This window comes from Staurois parvus, unplaced genomic scaffold, assembly GCF_062004578.1.
Source record: "Staurois parvus isolate SC_StPar_1 unplaced genomic scaffold, SC_StPar_1.0 ptg000130l, whole genome shotgun sequence".
Classification (NCBI taxonomy): domain Eukaryota; kingdom Metazoa; phylum Chordata; class Amphibia; order Anura; family Ranidae; genus Staurois; species Staurois parvus.
Genome location: NW_028317926.1, coordinates 1,410,421 through 1,433,614, shown reverse-complemented (window position 1 = coordinate 1,433,614; position 23,194 = coordinate 1,410,421). Strand labels below are relative to the sequence as shown.

Sequence of the window (23,194 nt, the reverse complement as noted above, 5' to 3'; positions counted from 1 at the left end):
CTTAAAATGTTACCGCAGAAAGGAAAATAAATCTAAATACTAAGAAAAGCAAGCTAGGTCAGTACCATTACAGAAATAAAAAAAATTAAAAAAAGTTATTTAAACAAGCAAGGCTAGTGTTTTGATAAGTTCCAGCTTGCAAACTATTTCTTGTGCATTCTTTATGTACGAGTCACTTTCAAAATCCAAATGGTATTGTTCCTCCGACCAAAAAAAAAACAAAAAAAAAAAAATTTAAACAAAAAACAAAAAATAAAAAAACAAAAAAAAGACCAGAACAAAGTCAGCTTCCATTGTTCCCATAGGAAACTCAGCTTGGTTAGTGTGTCAGGCACTTTCTGGAGATAACCAGCCCACCCCATGAGCCATCTCAGCAACTCTACAGGCCAATCACAATGCAAATTCATTCTGACGATAACTGCAAGAGAAAAAAAATAAATAAATATATGAACGCCTATTCATTATATAAAGTGCTTAACACAATAGATTTGTAACCACATGTACTTAAGACCTGCAGGTTGTACAGCAAAATATCAACTTTGTGGTTTTTATACCAAACTTGGACAGCGCACACCTTCATAAAGCCAGTTTACAGGTTTTGAAACCTGCACTAAGATCTCTTGGTGGCCAATTTGCAGTAGGCAAAGCCAGTATTGTGTAAAATTACAAAAATATCTGCCACCATTTACATTTTGAATAAACAGGAATGATATTGCCACCAATTATACTGCCAGTCACATGTATCCAAAACACATTGGGGTCCATTCACCAAGATAAATGCAATGAATTTGAGTAAACTCATGTGGTATCTTAGGAGTAGCAAAAAAAAAAAAAAAAAAAAAAATTTCAAATGCATTATTCATGTTTTGCAATATATGTCACTTAAATTTTAGCGGTTTTCTCTCTTTTTTTTTTTAAACCACACACGCCAACACTATATTAGAAGAAGAAATAAATTAACACAAAGCTGAAATTGAAGACATGCCATTGTCTTTCACAGAACGATCTATACCTCCGGGCAGAACATTTCTACACCGATGCATTGTATACTATTAAATTTACTGGCCAGTGCAGAGTTACTTTCATTCTTAGTTTGTACTTTGCTTAAATACCAACTGCCTGAGTGTTGGTTAGTGAATCGACTAATTATATATCCCACGTTTTACAGTATTACATTTAATATTTTACTTTTGATCAACTGATTAGCTTGTACATCATTTCTGAAAACATAGGTTATGTGACCTTCATATCACATGCAAATAAATTGCGTGAATTGACCCCTATCTCTAGTAGTAAAGCTATGACCATAAAAGAGAAATGCATCCATTCAGGGTTTACGCAGCCAAAAACCACACTACCTTCCTTGTACACTGCTCAAAAAAAATTTAAGGAACACTCTGAAAACACAAGATCTCAAATGGGGAAAGTTATGCTGAATATCAATACTGAAACGGACTGGGTAATGTGTTAGGAACGCAAGCAAGCCCCATAGTTTGATGGAAATTAAGATTAACACAGAGGACTGAATTCAAAAGACACCCCTGAAATTTAATTACAGCAACTCAAAATGGTACGCAGTAGTTTGTATGGCCTCCACGTGCTTGTATGCCTGCCTATGTCAGGGCATGCTTCTAAGGAGAAGATAGTGTGCTGTGGTTTTCCTCCCAGATTTGGGACCGGGGCATCACTTAGGCTCCTGGACAGTCTGAGGTGCAACCTGGTGGCATTAGATGGACCGAAATACGATATCACAGATGTATTCCATTTGATTTAGGTCAGGTGAGCATGGGGGCCATTCAATGGTATCAATGTCTTCATCCTCCAGGAACTGCCTGCATACTCTTACCACGAGACTGGGCATGGTCATGCACCAGGAGGAACGCAGGACCCACTGCACCAGCGTAGGCTGACAATTGAATTCATCCCGATACCTAATGGCAGTCAGGGTGCCATTGTCTAACCTGTAGAGGTCTGTGGATATGCTTCCCCAGACCATCACTGACCCACCACCAAGAAAACAGTCATGCTGGACAGGCAGCAACACATTCTCCAGACCCTGTCATGTCGGTCACGTGCTCAGTGTTAACTTGCCCTCATCTAAAAAGCACAGTGGGCCAGTGGCAGACCTGCCAATTCTGGTGTTCAATGGCAAATGCCAATCGTGCTCTATGGTGCTGGGCAGTGAGCAGAGGGCCCACTAGAGGATGTCAGGCCCTCAGGGCACCCTCATGAAGTCTGTTTGATAGTTTAGTCAGATATTCACACCAGTTGCCTGCTGGAGGTCACTTTGTAGGGCTCTGTCAGTACTCATCCTGTTACTCCTTACACAGGAGCAGATGCCGGTCCTGCTGATGGGTTAAGGACCTTCTACGGCCCTGTCCAGCTCTCCTAGTAACCGCCCTTCTCCTGGAACCTCCTCCATGCTCTTGACTGTGCTGGGAGACACCACAAACCTGGCAATGGCATGTATTTATGTGCCATCCTGGGAGGAGTTTGACTGCCTGTGCAACCTCTGTAGGGTCCAAGTATCACCTCATGCTACCTGTAGTGACACTGACCCTAGCCAAATGCAAAAGATAAGATATTAACACCAAAAGCAGCTGAAACTGATTAACACCCCCCCCCCCCCGCTACTTAACTGACCAGATCAATATCCCAGGAGTTTGAATTGATGCTATACCCTGATATTGAGAGATATAGATATATATCTATTTATATATTAGAAAAAGTGTTCCTTTAATTTCTTTGAGCAGTGCATATTCTGCATTATCCAGACTAATTTTGCTGTGAATTGTCAATACTAAACAAAGCTGCATCACATACTGTTGGCAGAACAAGAACTCAAAGTATGAGACATTGAGAGCCACACAGTTTAAACCAGATGTGTCAAACCTGCAGCTCAGGACTGCTATGTATGCAGTACAACAAAATATCAAACCTTAAAGTTTTTGAATTTTGTAAACAAATCATTTACACGTTGAAAACACATCGCAGCGGAAGAAATTTGACTCTTTACTGGACTTTAACTACCCCCCCCCCTTCCCCAAAAAAAAAAAAAAAAAAAAAAAAAAAAAAAAAAAAAACCACCTGCTCTCCAATCACACTATCACTTTTCAGCAGCACTTTAGATTTGTGAGCAACTATAAGGATGAACAGGCGAAAGGGGACGAAAGACAAAAATTAGAACAGAAATCTGAAGTGCACCTTGAAAGTTGCTACTACATCCATCAAACCAGATATGGATAAGGTTAGTTTATCAAATGTCAAATTATCACTAGGTTTTATGTTGCTCTTATAAAAATTTACAAAAAAAAACCCTGAAACTCAGAAATCGGCACATCAGCTATTGTTCATATATTGTGTGGCCCAAAACAATTCCTCTACCAATGTAGAAGGAAAGTTGTACAACCCTGATTTAAACGAACATTAGAACACACAAGTTATACACAGTCAGGTCAATAAATATTGGAACAGACACAATTCTAACATTTGGCTCTATACACCACCACAATGGATTTGAAACGAACAAGATGTGCTTTAACTGCAGACTGTCAGCTTTAATTTGAGAGTATTTACATCCAAATCAGGTGAACGGTGTAGGAATTACAACAGTTTGCATATGTGCCTCCCACTTGTTAAGGTACCAAAAGTAATGGGACAATTTGCTTCTCAGCTCTTCCATGGCCAGGTGTGTGTTATTCCCTCATTATCCCAATTACAATGAGCAGATAAAAGGTCCAGAGTTCATTTCAAGTGTGCTATTTGCATTTGGAATCTGTTGCTGTCAACTCTCAAAATGAGATCCAAAGAGCTGTCACCATCAGTGAAGCAAGCCATCATTAGGCTGAAAAAACAAAAAAAAACCCATCAGAGATAGCAAAAACATTAGGCGTGGCCAAAACAACTGCTTGGAACATTCTTAAAAAGAAGGAATGCATCAGAGAGCTCAGCAACACCAAAAGACCTGGAAGACCTGGAAGACCACGGAAAACAACTGTGGTGGATGACCGAAGAATTCTTTCCCTGGTGAAGAAAACACCCTTCACAACAGTTGGCCAGATCAAGAACACTCCGAGGAAGGTGTGTCAAAATCAACAATCAAGAGAAGAAGACGTCACCAGAGTGAATACAGAGGGTTCACCACAAGATGTAAACCATGGATGAGCCAATGACCCAAAGCATACTGCAAAAGCAATGAAAGAGTTTAAAGGGAAAGTGGTGGAATGTTATGCAATGGCCAAGTCAATCACCTGACCTGAATCCGATTGAGCATGCATTTCACTTGGCGAAAACAAAACTGAAGGGAAAATGCCCCAAGAACAAGCAGGAACTGAAGACAGTTGCAGTAGAGGTCTGGCAGAGCATCACCAGTGATGAAACCCAGCATCTGGTGAGGTCTATGCATTCCAGACTTCAGGCTGTAATTGACTGCAAAGGATTTGCAAGCATTAAAAAGTTAATTTTGATTTCTGATTATTCTGTCCCGTTACTTCTGGTCCCTTAACAAGTGGGAGGCACATATGCAAACTGTTGTAATTCCTACACTGTTCACCTGATTTGGATGTAAATACCCTCAAATTAAAGCTGACAGTCTGCAGTTAAAGTGAGTCTTGTTCGTTTCATTTCAAATCCATTGTGGTGGTGTATAGAGCCAAAAATGTTAGAATTGTGTTGATGTCCCAATATTTATGGGCCTGACTGTAGCTGTATGTTGCCAGTTATGCTAATAAAACTTAAATTCTCAATAAAAAAGGTCTTTAACCGCCTCCCGCCCACCATATAGTAATATGACGGACGCAAGGTGGTTCTCTTATTCTGGGAGGAAGTCATACGACGTCCTCCCATTCCCTCGGACACAGCGGATCACCGATCCACAGAAATAGACGAAGATGTCGGCTCTGTCATGTGATCAGCTGTATCCAATCACAGATGATCACATGTAAACAGGGAAATGCCGGTTATCAGCATTTCTCTCCCCACGAGCTGTCACGCTGACAGCTCGCAAGGAGAGGAGAGCCGGTAATTGGCATTCCTCGGAAGGGACATCTACACAGATCAAAGCACTGATGATCAGTGTGCCCTGATGATCTGTGTAGCCCCAGCAGCACCACCTGCCAGTGCCCATCCATGCCACCTGCCGGTGCCGCCCATCAGTGCCGGAGAAAAATCACTTTACAAAATTTTATAACAAACTAAGAAAAAAATTCTGTGGTTTTTGGTTTAAGAAAAAAAAATAAAAAAACCCAGGAGGTGATTAAATACCACCAAAATAAAGTGGTCACAAAAAATAAAAATTTCATATGGGTACAGTGTTGCATGACCGCGCAATTGTCAAAGTAAAACAGAGCTGAAAGCTGGAAATTGGCCTGGGCAGGAATGGCGTATAAGTGCCCTGTAGGCTAGTGGTAGAAAAAAAAAATTTTGAAGACCTCTTGTACATACAAAAGGTTTATTTGCTGTACTACTCACCGAAAATATATATATTTACAAGTCCGTGTCAAACCAGGCCAACTGATTGCTGTCGCCTGGTGGCAGTCCATCCATAAGATCCTGAGCATGGCCTAAGTCCGGCAAACCATCAACTGGGTATTCGGCTCCTGGATGATGACCTCCCATGTCATGATCCATCATTGGGTCCATTCCCATTGCATCTTGCCCATATCCTCCAGCATGAAAAGATCTGTAACTGGGATCTTAAAAAAAAAAAAAAAAAAAAAAATACAAAAAAATATATAAATACATTTCTCAACACACTGAAGGCATAGAGGACCTCAATTCAAAACTGCAGCTTTCAAATTTACACAAAATGTAAAAAGAAAAAAACACACACACACACGATGCTCCATTCCCCTTCGAGGAATGCCCCAGATTCTTTCCAACCCCATTTACATTTTCACCATGACAAGGTGAAAATCTTAATGAAAACCTGCATGTTAATGTTCTTGAAAAAAAAAGCGCAAAAATTTCTGCCTACTCAGAAAAATCACATTTGTAATTTTGTAATGTAGGACATTAGCAGCTTCAAAGGCTCCTTGGCCAGTGAACCCATCTAGCAAATATTTAAGCTAGAATTGCAAGCCAGAGCACCTGTGGACCACACATGCCAGAGTTCTAGCCAAGATCATGATTAGTTTCCTGCAAAGTGAAACTCACCATCTTGTCTGTATCCAAGAGGCTCTCCCTGGGCACAAATATCTACACCAAGATCACCAGCCTGGGAAAGAACAAAGTCATTAAGTAATGAACACTCCAAGATCAGATTAACAAAATAGCTAAAAAAGCGCTAACCTCATTCCAAGGCATAGGCTCAGTCCTGAACAGAGAGCTGGTCAGTTCAACAGATAACCGCTTCTTGTAATCCTGAGGTTTGTCTTCAGACATACGGAACAGAACAGCTGCTGCATATGTTGCTGTCAAAAAGGGAATAAAGTTTTTTTAATAAAAGTATTTTACATTGTACAGTTGTTCTAGAGAGGTTACTGCAGTGTTAAAATGGATCCAATAATGGCAAAACCTGCCATTTTAAGATTGCCTGGTATTTAGTGCCTCTTATGGCACATCTGATCCCACTAAAAACGTTTATTTGGTTTAAAAAAGGCTGAACACCAAAAAGTAGATTGCATGGACAGTGGAAACTTTTGGGTAGTGTGTCAAAGGTTTATCTCTCTAGAATCTACACAAATTGAACAGTAAACCTACCACGTTGATTAGCTCAACACCCAAATAAAAAGATACTTACCGACTCCCTCATTTCGTGAATGAAGCAGCTCTGTAAGTGGTGCTGTAGCTCCTTCAGCTTCAATAGCTTCAGCAGCCTCCTTGTCCTGGGCCAGCTCACAAAGAACACCAGCTGCAACTCTCTGGATGTTTTCAATAGGAGAGTACAACAGCTAGGGGAGAAAGAAACCCTTTAGTCTTTAAAAAAAATCAAGCTACATCAAAATCTCAACAACCGGTGCCTCACCTTACCTGTACAAACAATGGAATGGTATTCAGACCTCTGATCACAATTCTGTTGTGTACATCACGTGCAAGGATGTGTAGGGCTCCTGTGCAGCCTTCAACAATTTCTTCCATACGCACCCCTTCCTGTAAAGCCATAGATTACCAAGTAAAACCTTGCTAATGCTACATAAAAAATTATTAAAAATGTCAACTCTGGACAACATCCTCCACAAATTCCCTAAAGCCTTTTCCAAATATACAGGTATTCCTAAACCTGTTAAACTAGGTTAATTTTACTAGGACTTGTACCATTGTGATACACAATATTGCCAGCCTCCTAAGGAAATTTACGGTTGGTCCAAGTGATTAGTAACGTTTCAGTTGGAGAAGAATGAAGTTGTGAAGTCCACATAATAAAATAGGTGGGATGAGACTGAGGTTTGAAATTATACAATGCTCTAGTGCAGGGGTGGAAAACTGCAGCTCTCCAGCTGTTGCAGGACTACAAGTTCCATCATGCCTCTGCAAGGCGTAGGAGTCATGCTTGTAACTTCTGGTCTTTGCAATGCCTCATGGGAAATTTAGTTCCACAACAGCTGGAGAGCTGCAGTTCGCCCACCTCTGCTCTAGTGCAAGCTGAAAGCTTAAACCTGGGAAAATTTACTGTAATATTATTTCGCAGTTTTAGTAGTTATTTTGTGGTTGATTTATAAACATTACAGGTCTTCCTTTTTTTGCCCTTCTAAAGAGCAGTCTCCCCTTTATGGAAAAAAAAAAAAAATCCCCTAGCAGGAGGCTGGAAAAGGCTGCACCTGCATCAGTGCACAGATACAATGTGAGGTTCTGGACATCTGACCTCTGACAGCCCTTGGAGGTACATGCTCAAATCTACAAGAGGATGGCAATGGACTGACCTTGCAGCACCCTTCAAAAGGTCAGTGCAGTTATTTCATTGAAACTGCAGTGGGGAAACAAAGCCAGGGTAGTAGGTTCTTGATAGCTTAAAAACTGCCTAGGTGTACTACCAAAAGAGAACATTTCAAGAAACATAAGGAAACTATGCTATGACTGGCTCATCCTTTAAAGCAGGGCTGGACGACCATCAGTGATAGGTACTGCAAGAGAAGCAGTGTGTCGCAAATTACGTTACGAATGGCATTTAGCATAAAGTGACTATTCAGTCACAGATAACCTGGATAGTGTATTAGTCTTCCAATTTGCACAGAACACCAGATTACCCACTGTACAAATGAGAGTGACTGCCTTTAAATCCCAAGTGCTATCAAGTCATGGAACCGAGTCCCAGGACATTACAAATTAGAATAAGCACCAACACATACCACAAATTGTTGCTGTGTTCCACCCATGGATGTGCGGCGCTGTGTGTCTTGGTGTGCACGAACCAACAATTGGACCAGTCTTGGAATTGCACCTTGCTCCCGTAGAGGTGCATGATTAGCTGGACAAAGAGCCAGATTACGTATTAACCCCACAGTGGCCTGAAGAAAAACACAAAAACGGTTATGTATATATGCAGTGCCTTAGGCAATACATTAAATCAAGTCTACAAGCCTTTATTGGACAGCTGACCATTAACCACTGACAAGACAGATCGTACAAGTCAGACCCAGACTCCCACATGGAGGATTTGCCGAAACTATTAGTTTTACCTTGATTAATGGCCAGTGAGAAGGCGGATGTAATAACTTAACAACAACTGGTAGTCCATAGTGGAGGCGAACAGCATTTTGTGCCATCTCAGCTTCCTGATGCCTGCTGGTAAGGTGACGAAGGGCACATATAGCAGGCTCAGTAATATCTTCTCTATCACCAGCACGGAGAACTGTGCGGACCAGTGCTTCAATACCACCAACTTGGCAGACCATCATTTTGTTTTTGTAATTGTTACATGTAAGATTTGACAGGATACCAGCTGCACACGTTACAACATTGATATCATCTGATCCAAGAAGTTGAACAAGGGTTCCTAGAAGGCCTTCCATTCCCTCCTGCCAAAACAAACATTTGTCATTGAAAAAAAAATTTAGAAAAAAATAAAAAATAAAATCACAACCCCCACACAAAAACACACCTGCTTAGTTGCAGCATCTGAAAGATTTCTTAGAGTCCAGAGGCAATTCTGAACAAGACGCTGGCTTGGGTCTGTGAGGTGCAACCCCAAAGCTTGCATACCACCTGGAGGGAGAAATTTCAAAATGCAATAAACACGAGATACACATTTTAAAACATCAATTTTATTGGAACATGCACATGAACATACATTCCAGCACATCCCCAAGTTCTTTGAGGCGAATGATTTTTAAGCTGCTTTAAACAATGAGCTATCTGGTTACTTTTAGGTGCAGAGTACTTATTCTGAAATCGATCCTTAAGATGGTATTCAGATTTTCAAAATTTGTAAACTCAATTGTCATTCGGACACATTACCAGTAGGTGGACATATGCAAAGTAGTTAAATTTTGATAATCACATCCCAAGTTAAAACAAGACTACACTAAAGGTAGCATTGTGTACAGTAGTGAAGGGCAGAAGAAATACAGTTCACAGGGTATGCATTGGCTTTGAAAAAAAGGGCACTTCACAAAAGGAAATTTGCCAGATCAGAATTAAAACGCATCCAAAACACTCACCAGCTTCAACAATAGCAGGCTTGTTGCTGGAGCATACAGAAAGAACCTTCAATACACGGCTTGTGGTCCACAGAAGTTTCTCATAACTGTAAGTGCGCATTATTGTCACCAAGGCTTGAGGTCCTCCACTTGCAAGGATAATCAACTGCAGGGAAAGAAACCAACTAAAGTTCCATTTCATTCAACAGCAATATGACTAAAAAGGAAATAGACATAACCATTACAACAGCACAGCCCTGATGCCAACATTATGGAAGCAGAGACTGACTCCTTGCATTATACAAGTGTTATGCAACAGCTTTCTTCATCAATACTGGAGGAACCCAAAACTAAAAACCACAAAATATATTGTGGTTCAGAACAATGGGTTGGAACAAACCCTACCAATTTTTCCCCACTGTAAGCACACCTGGCAGTGCAACTTTTGCTCGACAGTCTGAATGCAAGTAGTGAATAAAAAAAAAAAAAAAATAAAAAAATAATAGAGACCATCAAGTACAGTTCTCTTCACTGTGCTAAATTTCACAAAAGCTTGTATAACATTTAACCAAAAGTTCAGATGCGCTGGCATATACCCTGGCAAGTTAAAAAGTTGTGCGTGTGCACCTGCTATTAAAGCTGGACAGACTGTTCGAATCTGCCAGGTCAGCAGGGACCAGATGAGATTCAAAACCATGTATGGGCATGTTGAACGTACCCAAGTTGATCAACTTGGTCCAAACAGCCTGCTGGATTTTATATGTGCGATTTACTGTTCTCCCAGAGGGGACAGCTCTGCCGCAGAACACTAGCTCTGCAGGAGGGGATTACCCCTCCCAATCAACACTGGCTGTGGCGGGGGGGGCAGCACCCCCACATCTATGGCTGGCTTTGCACAACATTAAACCTGTACATCTAATGCTACTCACCAAATTGCCAAGTTTCGTAACATTTATAGATAGACGTACCTTGCTTTCTTGATTTCCATAAGCCAATATCTGAAGACAGTCTGTAGTAATTGCTAGAAATTTGACATTTGTTTTGTTCAGCAATGCAACCATTTTCTGAAGACCACCAGCCAAACGTACAGCCATTTTTGCACCTTCTTGATGTAATAGCAAGTTGTGCAGAGTTGTGATGGCATAGAACAGCACAGAGTCTACCGGTGACCTGCAAGTTATGCACAGCATTAGAAAATGTGGCCATTTATCATGAAAAAGAGTCAGCTTCTTCACTACAGGGAATGCACATCTGAACTGCCCATTAGTAAATATTACTACACATCAGATCTAGTAGCAAGAATTTTATTTATTTTTTTTTTTTTAAACAATGTTAGCACAAGCCTTCATCTCAACCACTTGCAAGTACAAGTAACATGCCCTAGACTTCCAGGAAACCATCCATTACCAGACAATGAAAGGGCTGTTAGCAAGCACAGAAGCCTGTTACAAATCACCATCCCCCCTCCACCAATGTTGGAACAACTCCTCCCCAAAAGAAACTTTGGTGAGAACAGGATATGCTGGTGGGTCCAGGGATTCTTACTTTGCAGTGATGTGATCTGTTATCACCCACTGGTTCTGCATTATCTATTATGTGTCAATCGTACAACAAAATCCCTCGTGTCTTCAGCACAATCCAAACAGCCTTAAGTTTAAGCAGAGATGTCAAACTGGGTCATATATAAAATTCCTTATTCCTGAATATTGACTACACCAAGTTCATGGCAAAATCCATCACGCCACAAAGACAAAATTCAATCCTGCATACAGCTAGTACACATACCCAAGCATTTTGACCAAAGCTGGAATGCCTCCAGATTTAAAGATGGCCAACAAGCCCTCACGATGATGAGAGAGATTGTGGAGAGTTCCAGCAGTACAGCGTGCAGTTTCAACATCATTTGTATTTTGCATTGTGCGAACAATTGCAGACACCATCTGTGGAGAGCGCATGATGGCATGGCGGGAGGCTTCTTTCTTGGAAAGCTGATGAACCATAACTGCAGCCTTGTTTACAACAACCTGGGTAAAGGAAAAAAGGTTTCATTTTTGTCACAGTGCCTGCTTTAGGTAATTTAGAAAAGCCAGATGTTCCATTCCAATAGTTAGCTAAAAGAATCAATCCTTAATGCTAGCTAGATTCATACATCCTAAAAGTAATAAAGCGGCAATAGATTAACGTTTTGTACAATTGTAAAATACCTGGTCCTCATCATTGAGTAGTTTGGTTAGCTCTGGGATAGCACGGGTTGCAAGCTCAGCATCATCTTGGTAGTTTATCAAGTTCACCACAGCATGTTTAAGCATCTGTGAAGGCTCAGCCAGGCGCTGCACGTTTGTAGGATGGGCAGAATCAAACTGTGTGGATGGAATTTGCATGCCTTCATCTAAGGTTTCAGGAAACATGGCAGCCCGAACTCTCTGAGCTCTGGTCATTGCAAACTGCCCATCGATATCTATTGAGGGAAGAAAAAAAAAAAAAATATATCAATGTTGAAGTAAAAACAAATAAAAACGATTTTCTCCCCCTCAGATGAGTGCTTACCCGTCACTTGATCTTGAGTGAAAGGCTGTGAAAATCCCTGTTCCCATTCATAGAGTACTTGGGATGTATCCACATCTTCATCATCTGGATTTCCTTTGCCACTCAGAGATGGAGCAGTAGTTGTGGCTCCAGAATGAATGCCAGAATCTAGATAAGACTGTTGCTGCCAGTGGCTGACTGCAGCTTTGCGATCTGGCTCCATTGCCATGTCTAGTTCCATTAGGTCAGCTTTAAAACAAAAAAACAAAAAAAAAAAAAAAAAAAAACACAAAATTGTAAGGATATATTATCCAACTTGCATCTGAATACAGGTCAACATTTTATCAAGTGCTAGAATGCATGTGCTCATAAAATGCAACATCCAGCAGATTATATTAGATAAGCAAGACGTGAAAAATGCCATCTTAAAGCAAAAAAATTAAAAATGCTGTAAAATGAGACCAGTTCAATTTTTCCTCAAAATCCAGAGCTCATCTTATGCAACCACACACAAACCCATCAGAGGGCTGGCACACAGCTCCAAAACCTCTACAATATAATCCCTTGACGCCCACCACTATTTTGTGAAAACACCAAGGTGCTTTGCTCTACAAAGATTTATGGGCTGTATAGTTCCATTTGCAGACCATTCTGTTCATCACAAAATTTACCTTGAGTAGCCATGGTTCGGTGTTCAGAAACCACTGTTGTGCTTCAAAGAGCCTGAAATGCAACAAAGACATGATGAATGAAGATATGCTACATCGAAAACGCAAGCAGCCAAAAATCAGGCATGTGAATAGTGCACCACACCTTTAAACAGTCTAACAGCAATTTTGTACTACACATTTACTGAAGTCTGTTGAAAACCATTTGTTACTAAAAACCACACAATGGGGGTCATGCTTTCAAGTGTCACAGTAAACAGGAGCAAGGAGAAAGATTAGAGCAGCGGAGGGAGAAATTTAATAAAGTAGCATTGCCTATCCACCCCAAAATACTTAATTTCCCTCCAAACAAAGTACAGGTTTTGAATTGTCATGAAGACAATATGTCTCAACTCATGATAGAATTCTTCCACAGAGCAGCACAAAAAAAAAAAAAACTGTTGTTGGCATTGGCTACCTAGGATACAGGCGCAGTGTGTGTGTGGGGGGGGGGAGGGAAGCAGCTGCCCCTTCACTGCCACCCCCACCCCAAATACTTACCTGAGCCTGATGTAAATCCAGCACTGTGCACGAGTGTTGCATCGCCAATCTCTCCTCACTGGCTCAGATAGCAGTGGGAGCCATTGGTTCGTTGAGGGGCCATTTATTTACAATGGCAGGTAAATGCCATAAAATCAGGATGGACGCCACACTGCATGAACCTTGTCTCCCCAAAAGAAGCTCCTGCTGTTTTTTTGGGCAACAAGATCCGTGCGATGCGGTTTGCCACGATTCATTGTGGCAGAAGCACACCTGCTTTTAAGGTGCCATTGAAAAGGAATGGCACCTGAACAAGCATAGTGAGATCTGTCAGTTTTGCAGAGTGTTTTGGGATCACTGGCAGATTTGTGGCAATTCTGACTGCAATACAAACACCTAGATGTGAATGGAGCCAGGCACTTCAGCTGAGGGCCAGAAGACGATAGTTCCTGGTCCATCAGTTGCCTGCACTTGCATGGCACATTCAGGAGATGGGAGGAAATTATAAGAAGGCAGCCTGGATAATTGACATTTGTGTGAATTGTCCTTACATAGGCGCATTGCATTCCTATACAACCAAATTAACCTTTGCTGCATGCTTTTCTTGCTCTCCCTATATCCTAGGAGGCAGCTGACAGGCCAGAAAGCAAAGCTTACAGTGACCTCTAACCACACCAACAATAAAGCTCACTAGTCTTACCAGTGACGTTGAAGCCGAACTCTGGAGCAAAGCTACCCATAAATGGAACAAAATTTGGCTGGCTCAACAAGGAGCCGACAAATTTCAATCCATGCATGGGCACTGTGGTTTCACAGAAGTCCACCAATACTGTAGAACCACCATGCTGGAAAATCCCATTTAGGTCAGTACTGTTAAAGCATACAGTGCTGTTTGTATTCTGCATCCCCGATTGTCAGAATACGACAACACAACTGGAGGATTCCTAAAAATGTGCGAGTTGCCCCCTGCCCACCCCCTAATCAGTTTGTTGGCTGAAGGAAAAAAAACCCACTTCTCTTTTAAAAGAAAAACCATCTTATTTCAGTTTTCCAATTTAGTCACAGTGAAAATGTGAGAAATCAAAGTGAAACCTCAGACAGCCAAACAGTTGTGTGACACTGTTGCTGTGCATCTGTAGGAGAGGTTTTCTGTTCTGTAAACAGATCGGAATTAAGGTAACATAAGAAATCAGATGTCTTGGAGGGCAGAGACTCACCAAAAGTTATGAATAGGGTTCAGTTTAGGCTCCTACATCTACCAAACAGAAGCACTTTAGGCAGGTTACCTGCAAGGATGTGCGTTTATAAGCATTGTGATTAGCAACATCCACAAAGGTTAATCTGATTTGCTGTGCCATGAAAGACTATTCAACATTTAGGAAAAAAAAACCCACCACACAACCCACTAAGAAAACCACACATGATCATAAAACATTCAAACGCTCAGACTATTCAGTGAAGTCAGGAATCATACCAAGGAGCCCATCCAATCGAAGGTGTCACAAGTATTTAAGACACCAAGAAACTAACCCAATTTTGATTCTCATTACTGAGAAATTAAACCACTTTCTACTTCAGACTTCTTAGTACCAAGACCCTTAAGCAATCCAGCCTAAGCTTTGTTTTTTTTTCCTTCCACCACAGGTGGATGAAATCACTCGATTCCCCAGTGTTGATGGGGGAATGCCTCCTGCAGCAATAGTGTTTTGCTGGCAGGGGACACCTCAGTGGGTAGATAACAATGGTTACTGCCAACAGCTACTGGCAGTAATCAAATGTTGACAGGCTGGTTTTTCACCTTGATCAACGGATTTGATCCATGTAAACAAACCTCAGCCAGTCTCTGCTAGACCAGCCAAATTTCAATTCACATATGGCTGGCTTTAGACTGCAGTGTCGTCTCCAGAAGTGGAAAGTTTTACCTGTCCCGATACAAGGAGGGCTGGAATGAATTTTGGCAGTAATCGTGCACAAGATGGCTGCAGAGACAGGCTTATACAGCTCAAGTTCTTGCATCAAGCCAATTATACTCCAGTTTCCCCACATTTCCCATCCTTTGGGGCAACAGGATATAGGTGTGACACAAAGGTATCCACCTTCACACATGTTATGGTTTCTCCCATTTCAGATCTGGACATGACTGACACTAAACACAGTTGAAGGACTGACAGAATGGATCAATTAAATTGGGATAATCCGCACAACATCAAGGCTTGCCATTACCTACAGTTATTTTCTATATGACGGTACAATAGAAGGGCGATACTGCTAAAATTGAAGCTTCCTACTCCCACAAATTTGATAAAATATGGGCTCACTTGAATGTTGCACAGGGGCTGACATTTTCTGTAAAGGCCAATCCCACCACACAGTTCAGGCTCCATTGTTGGGTGAACTCTGCTTCCTGGAGGAATGAACATGCACTTCCATATACAAGAGAAGCTAGCATTAAGGGAAAGCCAATTTTTGACTGGTGCTGCATAGTGTTCCATTTAACATACCTTTCTGAACCAGAAAAGAATCACCGAGTTTTAGAGAACCATTTAGAGCCAACAGTCACTTCTGTTGACTGAGCTACTATTTTGTGTTAGAAAAAATGTGCACAATTACTAGTCTCAAAATTTAGAGACTTTAAGAAAAAAAAAAAAAATTTCCATCATGCTTTTCCAAGACTGGTATTTAAAAGAAAGCCCATTTACAATTTCCAGGTGCCGTATGCAGCACTTTGTATAGATCTAGAACCATCTAGAACCAGTGTTCAGCTCTACACCAATAATCCCCCTCAGTTACATCTGTTCTTGTAACCATATGTTGGAAAAATCCCAGTAACTCCATTTACCAGTTTAGAAAATACTGAAAGCCTGCTCAACTGGTTGTATGCAATCCATACACACTACACAGTTTACATGAGGCTGAAATCTGTCCAAGGCACAATGATAGGATTCCTTCCATCTATAGCAATAAGAACCTATTTACTGTAATTGTGAGATGACACTTGTCAAGTTGTGACATTCTTAAAGCGGTATTAAAACCAAACATTGCAGCTTACAAAATTTTTTAGATACAATGGCTGCATTATTTCAGGCTTTTATTTTCACGAGGTGACCCAGCCATAAGCGCATTTCAAAACAAAGCTGCTCTGCAGATGTAGCATTTAAAGGGTGGAGAATTTACCGCTGACAGGTGCTTACAATAATCAACTTGCCTATGCAAAAACCTTTATCCCAAAAGTAATAAAAACAAGGGTTTGCTGTAACTGATATCTAAAAATTTAAGACTCTAGTTAAGGCTTCATGTACACGAGCAGCTGCTAAACTCAAATTTAGGCACTTTTGGCATTTTTTCCCCAAAGCTGCTAAACTCAAATTCCATAAAAGCCCATGTGTCCACGTACACAAGCTTTTAGAGCTGTTGCGTTTAGGTGAAGTTAAATCTACCTCTCGCAAACGCGAAAGAATCGTGTTAAGGACAGGAACATTTTGACCGCCAACCAAGGGAAACGGCAAACTGCGGTAAACGTGCGGTACCACGGGTGCTGTGTACCACATTTTGCGTTTCTCACTGGCCGGCAGTCAGACTCATGTACATGAAGCCCAATACTATATAAGCAGACTGGCAATGCTACTGTCCAAAGGTGACCCTCTGCTGCTTCATCCACAGTGGGGGCACTCTAGTAGGCGTTACTGGCCAGATCACCTGGTGAAAACAGGAAAAGCCTAAAAAGAAAAAAAAACGAATGCAGCCAACACATCCAAGGATTGGCAAGCTACAATATATTAGTTTTGATTTTAGATTTAAAAATGACTAAATTACTTCTGAATTTTCTTGAAAAACTAGAACCTCAAAACCCTCCTAGGAAACCATTGCCTCAAAAAGAACTTGTCCAAGCTATTTGTAAACACTCCACATTTATCAGTTGGCTCAGTATGAATATATAGGGCCTACGCATTTTAAGGTGTGATGATGCAGTGTCCAACTCTGCCATTAAATACCCGCACCCAGAGCAAAGCATCCACTGGAGAAGTGCAACAACTTCCCAATTTTTATGTAAATCTCATTGTTTTACTACTTAAAAGCAATTTGTGTCAAAATTAAAACTGAAACCCCTAAAAACATGCATTACATGCAACAGTAGCAAACATTCAATAATTCAGACGTCAGTATGCAGTATTTAAGCTACTCCTTATTACAGCAGACATTAGGTTTTCAAAAATGGCAACTCAATACTATAGTTCTGTATGCAGTTTGTGCCAAACAAGTCACTACAGAGAAACCCTGCTTTCTATCTGGCCTACAGTGTGAGCTCAGATTATATAGGAGATCAAATGCCAAACCCCATCATACATAGCTGGGTTAGGATTAAAAACTTCTAAAAGGCGACACACTGGTTGCCAATATTTTAAATTTTAGTCAAGCCAACAATGCAAGATTTACCCAAGCAATATAAATGCCAAAAACGTGTTAGTTATATCTGCACATTAAACAAGGCATCCCAGATTTCAGTGTATAGATGAAACATTCTCTACATATGCAAGTGTTATCCATTAACCCCTAAAATGAGTTATTGGCAAGGGATGTGAAGAAAATCTACACATGCTCAACTGCTCTTTTAAACCAGCTAATGGTCCATACGGGACAATTTAGATTTTTACAAAGACAACGGACCCAAGTTTATTTCACAAGTTATACTTGGCAGTTTTGTCCATATCTAAAGGCTAGCAATAACACTGTGTATCAGAAACTTAACATTTCAAAACAAATCTATTGTGCTATACTGGGAAAGTCTATAAAATTGTATACACTAGTGCAAGCCAGAAACAGCAACTAGTGTATGCTTCCTGAATGGACAAACACCAAACAAAAACGCTGCTCAAGCATGGCTTCTCTCCAATTAGGCAGTGCTTTTATACATGGAAGTGTTCTATAAAAAAAAAATATATAGAAGTCATATTTGCAGAACAGATATTTTTGGCTTAAAATTGTAGACAGCAACTTGGCAGACAAACCATTCAATGGACTGAAAAAAAAAAAAAAAAAATGGCGGCAATACCCACCATAATAGCAGTCAGATCTCATGTTAGATTCAACTATGGAATTAAAGCCAAAGGCCACAGGCATCCACTACTGTGTTTCGGTTCAAAAACAAAGCTCCAGAACCACACTAGCAAAAAGTTATTCAAATACATTACACGGAATATAGCATTTTCAAAACTGCTTGCAGAGTTCTTCAATCCATTCAGTTCTGTTCCTACATATGACACTGGGGCTGCATTGGCAATTAGATTGCTATTACTGAAGTTTAAGCACTTCTATGAAGTACACCAAAATCAACGTACTGGTGGGGGGGGTGGGGGGGAAATAAGACCACACACAGGTCAGGAAGCAGTTAGCAAAGAACAAAGTCAGTGTACTCTACCATCTCTACTACATACACCAGGACAAACCGAGTCTACAGCAGTTGAGAGGTTATGTAGAGTTGTCTGACTGTTCAAACAATCTAGTGTAATTATTACTGAAGTCAGACAAAAGCAATCGGACTGCTTGGTCAGTATAATACGTATGTTGGCCAGGTAACTAATGTTCTCATAAAGGGGGTTAGCAACAGAATCTTCTGTCTTTCCTTTGCCAAGAAAGTTTCTTTGCTTCTTGTTACAACTCAAAAACAGACCTATATAGCCCCAAGTTTGCACCAATAGTAGGAAACACGATTCTAGCGCTACAATGCAAATGTGCCAACCGCTAAGCTGTTGCATTGCCCGTCTTCTGTAAATTGTTGGGGGCAGGCTTACTTTTTCATGGCATAAAAATGCTTAATCCAAAGACTCACTGGCAATACTAGAGTCTGATTAGACTACAAATGAAGACAAAATGGGTTCCTAAAACATCCAGGCCCTGTGTACACAGGCACCAAGATGAACCACTTCCTGTGATTATAAACTATAGAACTGGTGGGAGAAAAACCTAACCAGATCTATTGAAGAGAACACAAGTACAATATGAGAACCACAGATCAAGGTAGACACTTCATTAACACATCAAATCCTTGCTTACCAAGAAAGTGAATATTTTTGCTCAAGACCCATAACAGCCCAAACACAGGAAAACTTGTGCAGTACACAGAAAAACTCCATCCTTGCCATTCAGCATATGTGAAAAGACCACAGGGTGCACAAGGTAGTACCTGGACAATTCTGCAATGCCACACCAATCACAGGCAGATGGAGCTGTCCCATAAGACAGGTTTATTTCTCGCAAATGTAAACTTTTCCAGTTCTCAATCCAAACCTAATAGAACTCTTTCCAGTGATCTGTTAAATACAATTTGAACTGTAATATAAAATTCGTATCTGCACAAATCAATTGGTGAGGTACATTAAGTGCACTCGTTTTTAGAGCCATAGAAACGCATCTGTCAATAAGTTTCCTAGAGACTAGTCCACTGTCATGTGGAGCTACATTACCCAGATGAAGCTTTAGCGAGGGGAAAAAAAATTTTTATGAATTCTTGCATTTTTGATATTACTACAGAATTACACTGGAAACAAAGTCAGGTGGCCTGTTAGTACACAGACCCTTTTTATGTAACCTTATCAGATGTACTTTACCAGATTGCAGCCCAACCCTACCAGACTTTACCAAGACTGTAGCCCATGCAACTCACCGGATGTTGTGCAGACAAGTGTCAGAGCACAAGTCTAATAACTGATCAAAAAGGTACCTCTACAGCAATCTGCCTCGAACAGTTACCTTTTCATCTGTATGACCTAAACACAAATACTGACCAGAAAAATATTTACTTACCGTGTTTAACACAAGAACTCCTTCTGCTAGAGTGAAGAGCTATACAAACAAATTAAAACACAACCAGATGCTGTTTTAGCTACTAGGTTTGACCAAAAACTCAGCTGCATTTTTTTTTGGTAGGCTGAAGAGTTGTGCAAGACATACAATTAGGTTTTGAGAGTCTCCCTGCGTTCTCAGCAGTCAGGAATGGAATTTCACATTTGCTCACATAAGCAGTTTTCTACACTGCAAGCAAAGCAAATGGAGCTGAGCTATCTACCATCTTTGTACCCCAAACAGGTAATTTGCATATAAATAAGATACTATTGCTGATAAAGTGAATATATATATATATATATATATATATATATATATATATATATATATATATATATATATATATATATATATATATATACACACACACATATATACACACACATACACACACACACACACACATACACACACACACAGGGGAGCAAAAAGAGCATGTATGCCAAATGAATGCATTTCACTAATCCATGTAGACCGCTTAAAAAACTTGCAATACACTGTATTCTCTAGTTTTATTAGATGTCAAAAGGAAATCTATGTAGTTTGGGGCAGCTGTAAAAGCAAGTCGTCTTTTAGCAGGCCTCTTGTAGCAGACACTTTGGTGTACTATAGGTTACGGCATTCTTGTGCAATTGCAATGAGAACACCACTTCCCATCCAAAAGAAAATGCATGGGCAAACAAGGGAACCCTCGAGATTTGAGGAAATCAGAACTTTGCAGCTTATCCCAATGCTATATGCCCTTTAAAGCAGCCTGGATGATGGATGTATCCTGGACACAAGCATATCTAGATGAACTAAAACCTCACAAATCAGTGCATAATCCAACCAGTGAAACTCCTATTGGCCTGAAACTCAAATCTGAGTACACACAAGTTTCTGTAAGGCTTCCCATAGCAACACCACCCAACATCGTTGCATCAAGTAACCACATACAACCCTGATCCAGTACAAGACCACATCTATGGCTACTTCCCTTTTCACAAACAATCCTGGGAATTTATACACCAAGGTTCAAGTCATCTGTTGCCTCAATGCCAGGAAACCACTTTACATTTTTAGTTTTGTTGCCAAACATCCCTCATACATTACATACATAACTAGTGATCCCAAAAACAAAAGCCTGAGTATACTCTATCAGTTTGAGAAGAAACTCTATATAAGGGAAGGGGAGGAGGGATATCCTGACTTGTCTGCACCTCCGCCCTAGACAAAGCCATTATAATTTAAAAAAAAAAAAAGCCCTTGGAGTTTCAGTAGGGCTATGGGATTACAATCCTCCAATAGACAATAGAGGGAAAAGTTAGCAGCCTGTAAGGGCCAAGCCCTAGCACTAAAAAGGCAGAGAGGCATCTTTTATAGAAAATCCACAGCTAGCAGGATGCAGAAGGTCCACAACAGGCTCTAACCACTGAGTGTCTAAACAAGAAGGAGCAAAGAAAGTGGATCTGCCAATAACATTCAAATGTTCCAGTCACATGGCTGAAATACAGATCCCATCTAGGACCTGGGAGTAAAGACTAGCACACAGGAGACAGATATCAGCAGGATCCACCATCTCTAGGATCTGGATTGATAATCAGGACATGGATGGTAGCAAGACCCCCATTTTTAGGATCAGGCCATGATCACCTAGTACAATCCCTGCCTTTAGAACCTGGGACTACACACTGGCAATCAGGACACATCAGTAGGATCCCATCTCTAGGATCAGGACATGGATGGTAGCAAGATCCCCATCTCTAGAAGATGGGGCTACAGACTGGTGAACAGGACATGGATGGCAATAAGAGCCCCATCTCAAGATCTGGTTAAAAGGGACCCGGACGGCACAAGATCCACCATCTCTAGGATCTGGACAAGGATAGCAGCAAGATTCCTATCTCTAGGATCAGGACATGGGTGGTAGTAAATTCCCAACTCTAGGATCTAGACTGGTAAACAGGATATGGATATCAGCAAGGTCCCCATTTATAGGATCTGGTGGTAAAGACTGGTAATCAGGACATAGGAGGCAATGACAGACACATTTTAATGTATAGGAAAGATACAAGTCACAGCAGTCAGATATTACACCGAGGATGAGTGTAGTTGAATCCTCCCGATAGAAGGAGGCAGGGGTGGCCTCCCAGGGAGGAAGTCCTGGGTTGAGTTACTCCCTCGCCCATCCGATTGTGTATGGACACACAGGTAGAGGTGATCGGGGCTGCAGTCCGATAACACGATCGGGGCCGATCGGACCCCAGCGATGTACAATACACACAGAGCCACACCAAAACAAACCCACCCCGCAGAGTAAAGCCATCGGAGGAGCCATCCGATCAGCCAGGGCGGAGGATCCCCTCCACATCCCCCGCAGGCCGGCCCTCCGCACTGCAGGACCCCAGCAGGAAGATGAGAGCGGAGGAGCTCCCCACCCAGCACGTTATACAAGAAGGGCCCCACCACACCGGACCCCACCTCATACACAGTATACGCACCGTGCGGTCGCGGTGTCCAGGCTCCGCTCTTATAAAACAATGTCGTCCGGTGTTGGCCTCCTCCTCCACCACCAACCCCCGTTCTCCGTAATTCCGCTCCCCCACCTATACGGGAGACGTTCCGTGTTGTGCTGTACCGAAGAGGTACGTCTGTCTGGCAATAAATGTCCGCGTTTTCTCCCCCGTGTCCGCCCGGCCACACACTCACACCTCCGCCTTCTCTCCCTCTCCACACCGCGACACACAGGCTTAAAATGGCGCCGCACACTCTAGTTTTATAGCAGCTCCCTTCGCCGGGTCCGTGTATCCTTCCGCCGCCTCCTGCCTTTCCACACACACAGCGGAGGAGGAGGGCGGAGTGATACGAAAAATAGTCCCGCCTGCCTTCTCTTCCTGCGGGTGAGTGCTGGTAAGTCAAGCGCAGGTTGGTTGGTCGGTAGGAAGGGAGGGAGGTGCGGGATGAATATATTACAGAATGGGAGCTGCCGAGGAAAAAATAAACGGGTCATACTTCTGCAGGCGTGCAGCTATAGGCTCCTCTGCAGTAAGCCAGCGCTATTGCATTGTATTCTACATAAATAAAAGA

At 41.5% G+C, this 23,194-nt stretch overlaps 1 protein-coding gene across 1 annotated transcript; it reads right to left on the bottom strand.

The window, feature by feature from the left end:
- Positions 1-280: 280 nt before the first annotated feature.
- On the bottom strand, positions 281-22,869 carry CTNNB1 (catenin beta 1). The gene is made up of 16 exons (XM_089672502.1): positions 22,609-22,869; positions 12,773-12,824; positions 12,123-12,350; positions 11,780-12,033; positions 11,361-11,599; positions 10,544-10,745; positions 9,597-9,741; positions 9,038-9,141; positions 8,616-8,954; positions 8,286-8,444; positions 6,970-7,089; positions 6,740-6,890; positions 6,289-6,410; positions 6,154-6,214; positions 5,470-5,693; positions 281-418 (listed from the first exon to the last, which is right to left on the bottom strand). Exons 2-15 carry the CDS (start codon positions 12,783-12,785, stop codon positions 5,485-5,487), a joined length of 2,346 nt encoding a protein of 781 aa, XP_089528628.1. The 5' UTR covers positions 12,786-12,824; positions 22,609-22,869; the 3' UTR covers positions 281-418; positions 5,470-5,484.
- Between the last annotated feature and the right edge of the window lie 325 nt (positions 22,870-23,194).

Excerpts from the sequence above, each read along its gene's own strand:
- CTNNB1 (XM_089672502.1), bottom strand. Across the intron at positions 6,411-6,739 it reads TTCACGAAATGAGGGAGTCG|CAACATATGCAGCAGCTGTT; the intron begins GTAAGTATCTTT and ends CCTTTTTGACAG. Across the intron at positions 5,694-6,153 it reads TCTTGGATACAGACAAGATG|ATCCCAGTTACAGATCTTTT; the intron begins GTGAGTTTCACT and ends TTTTTTTTTAAG.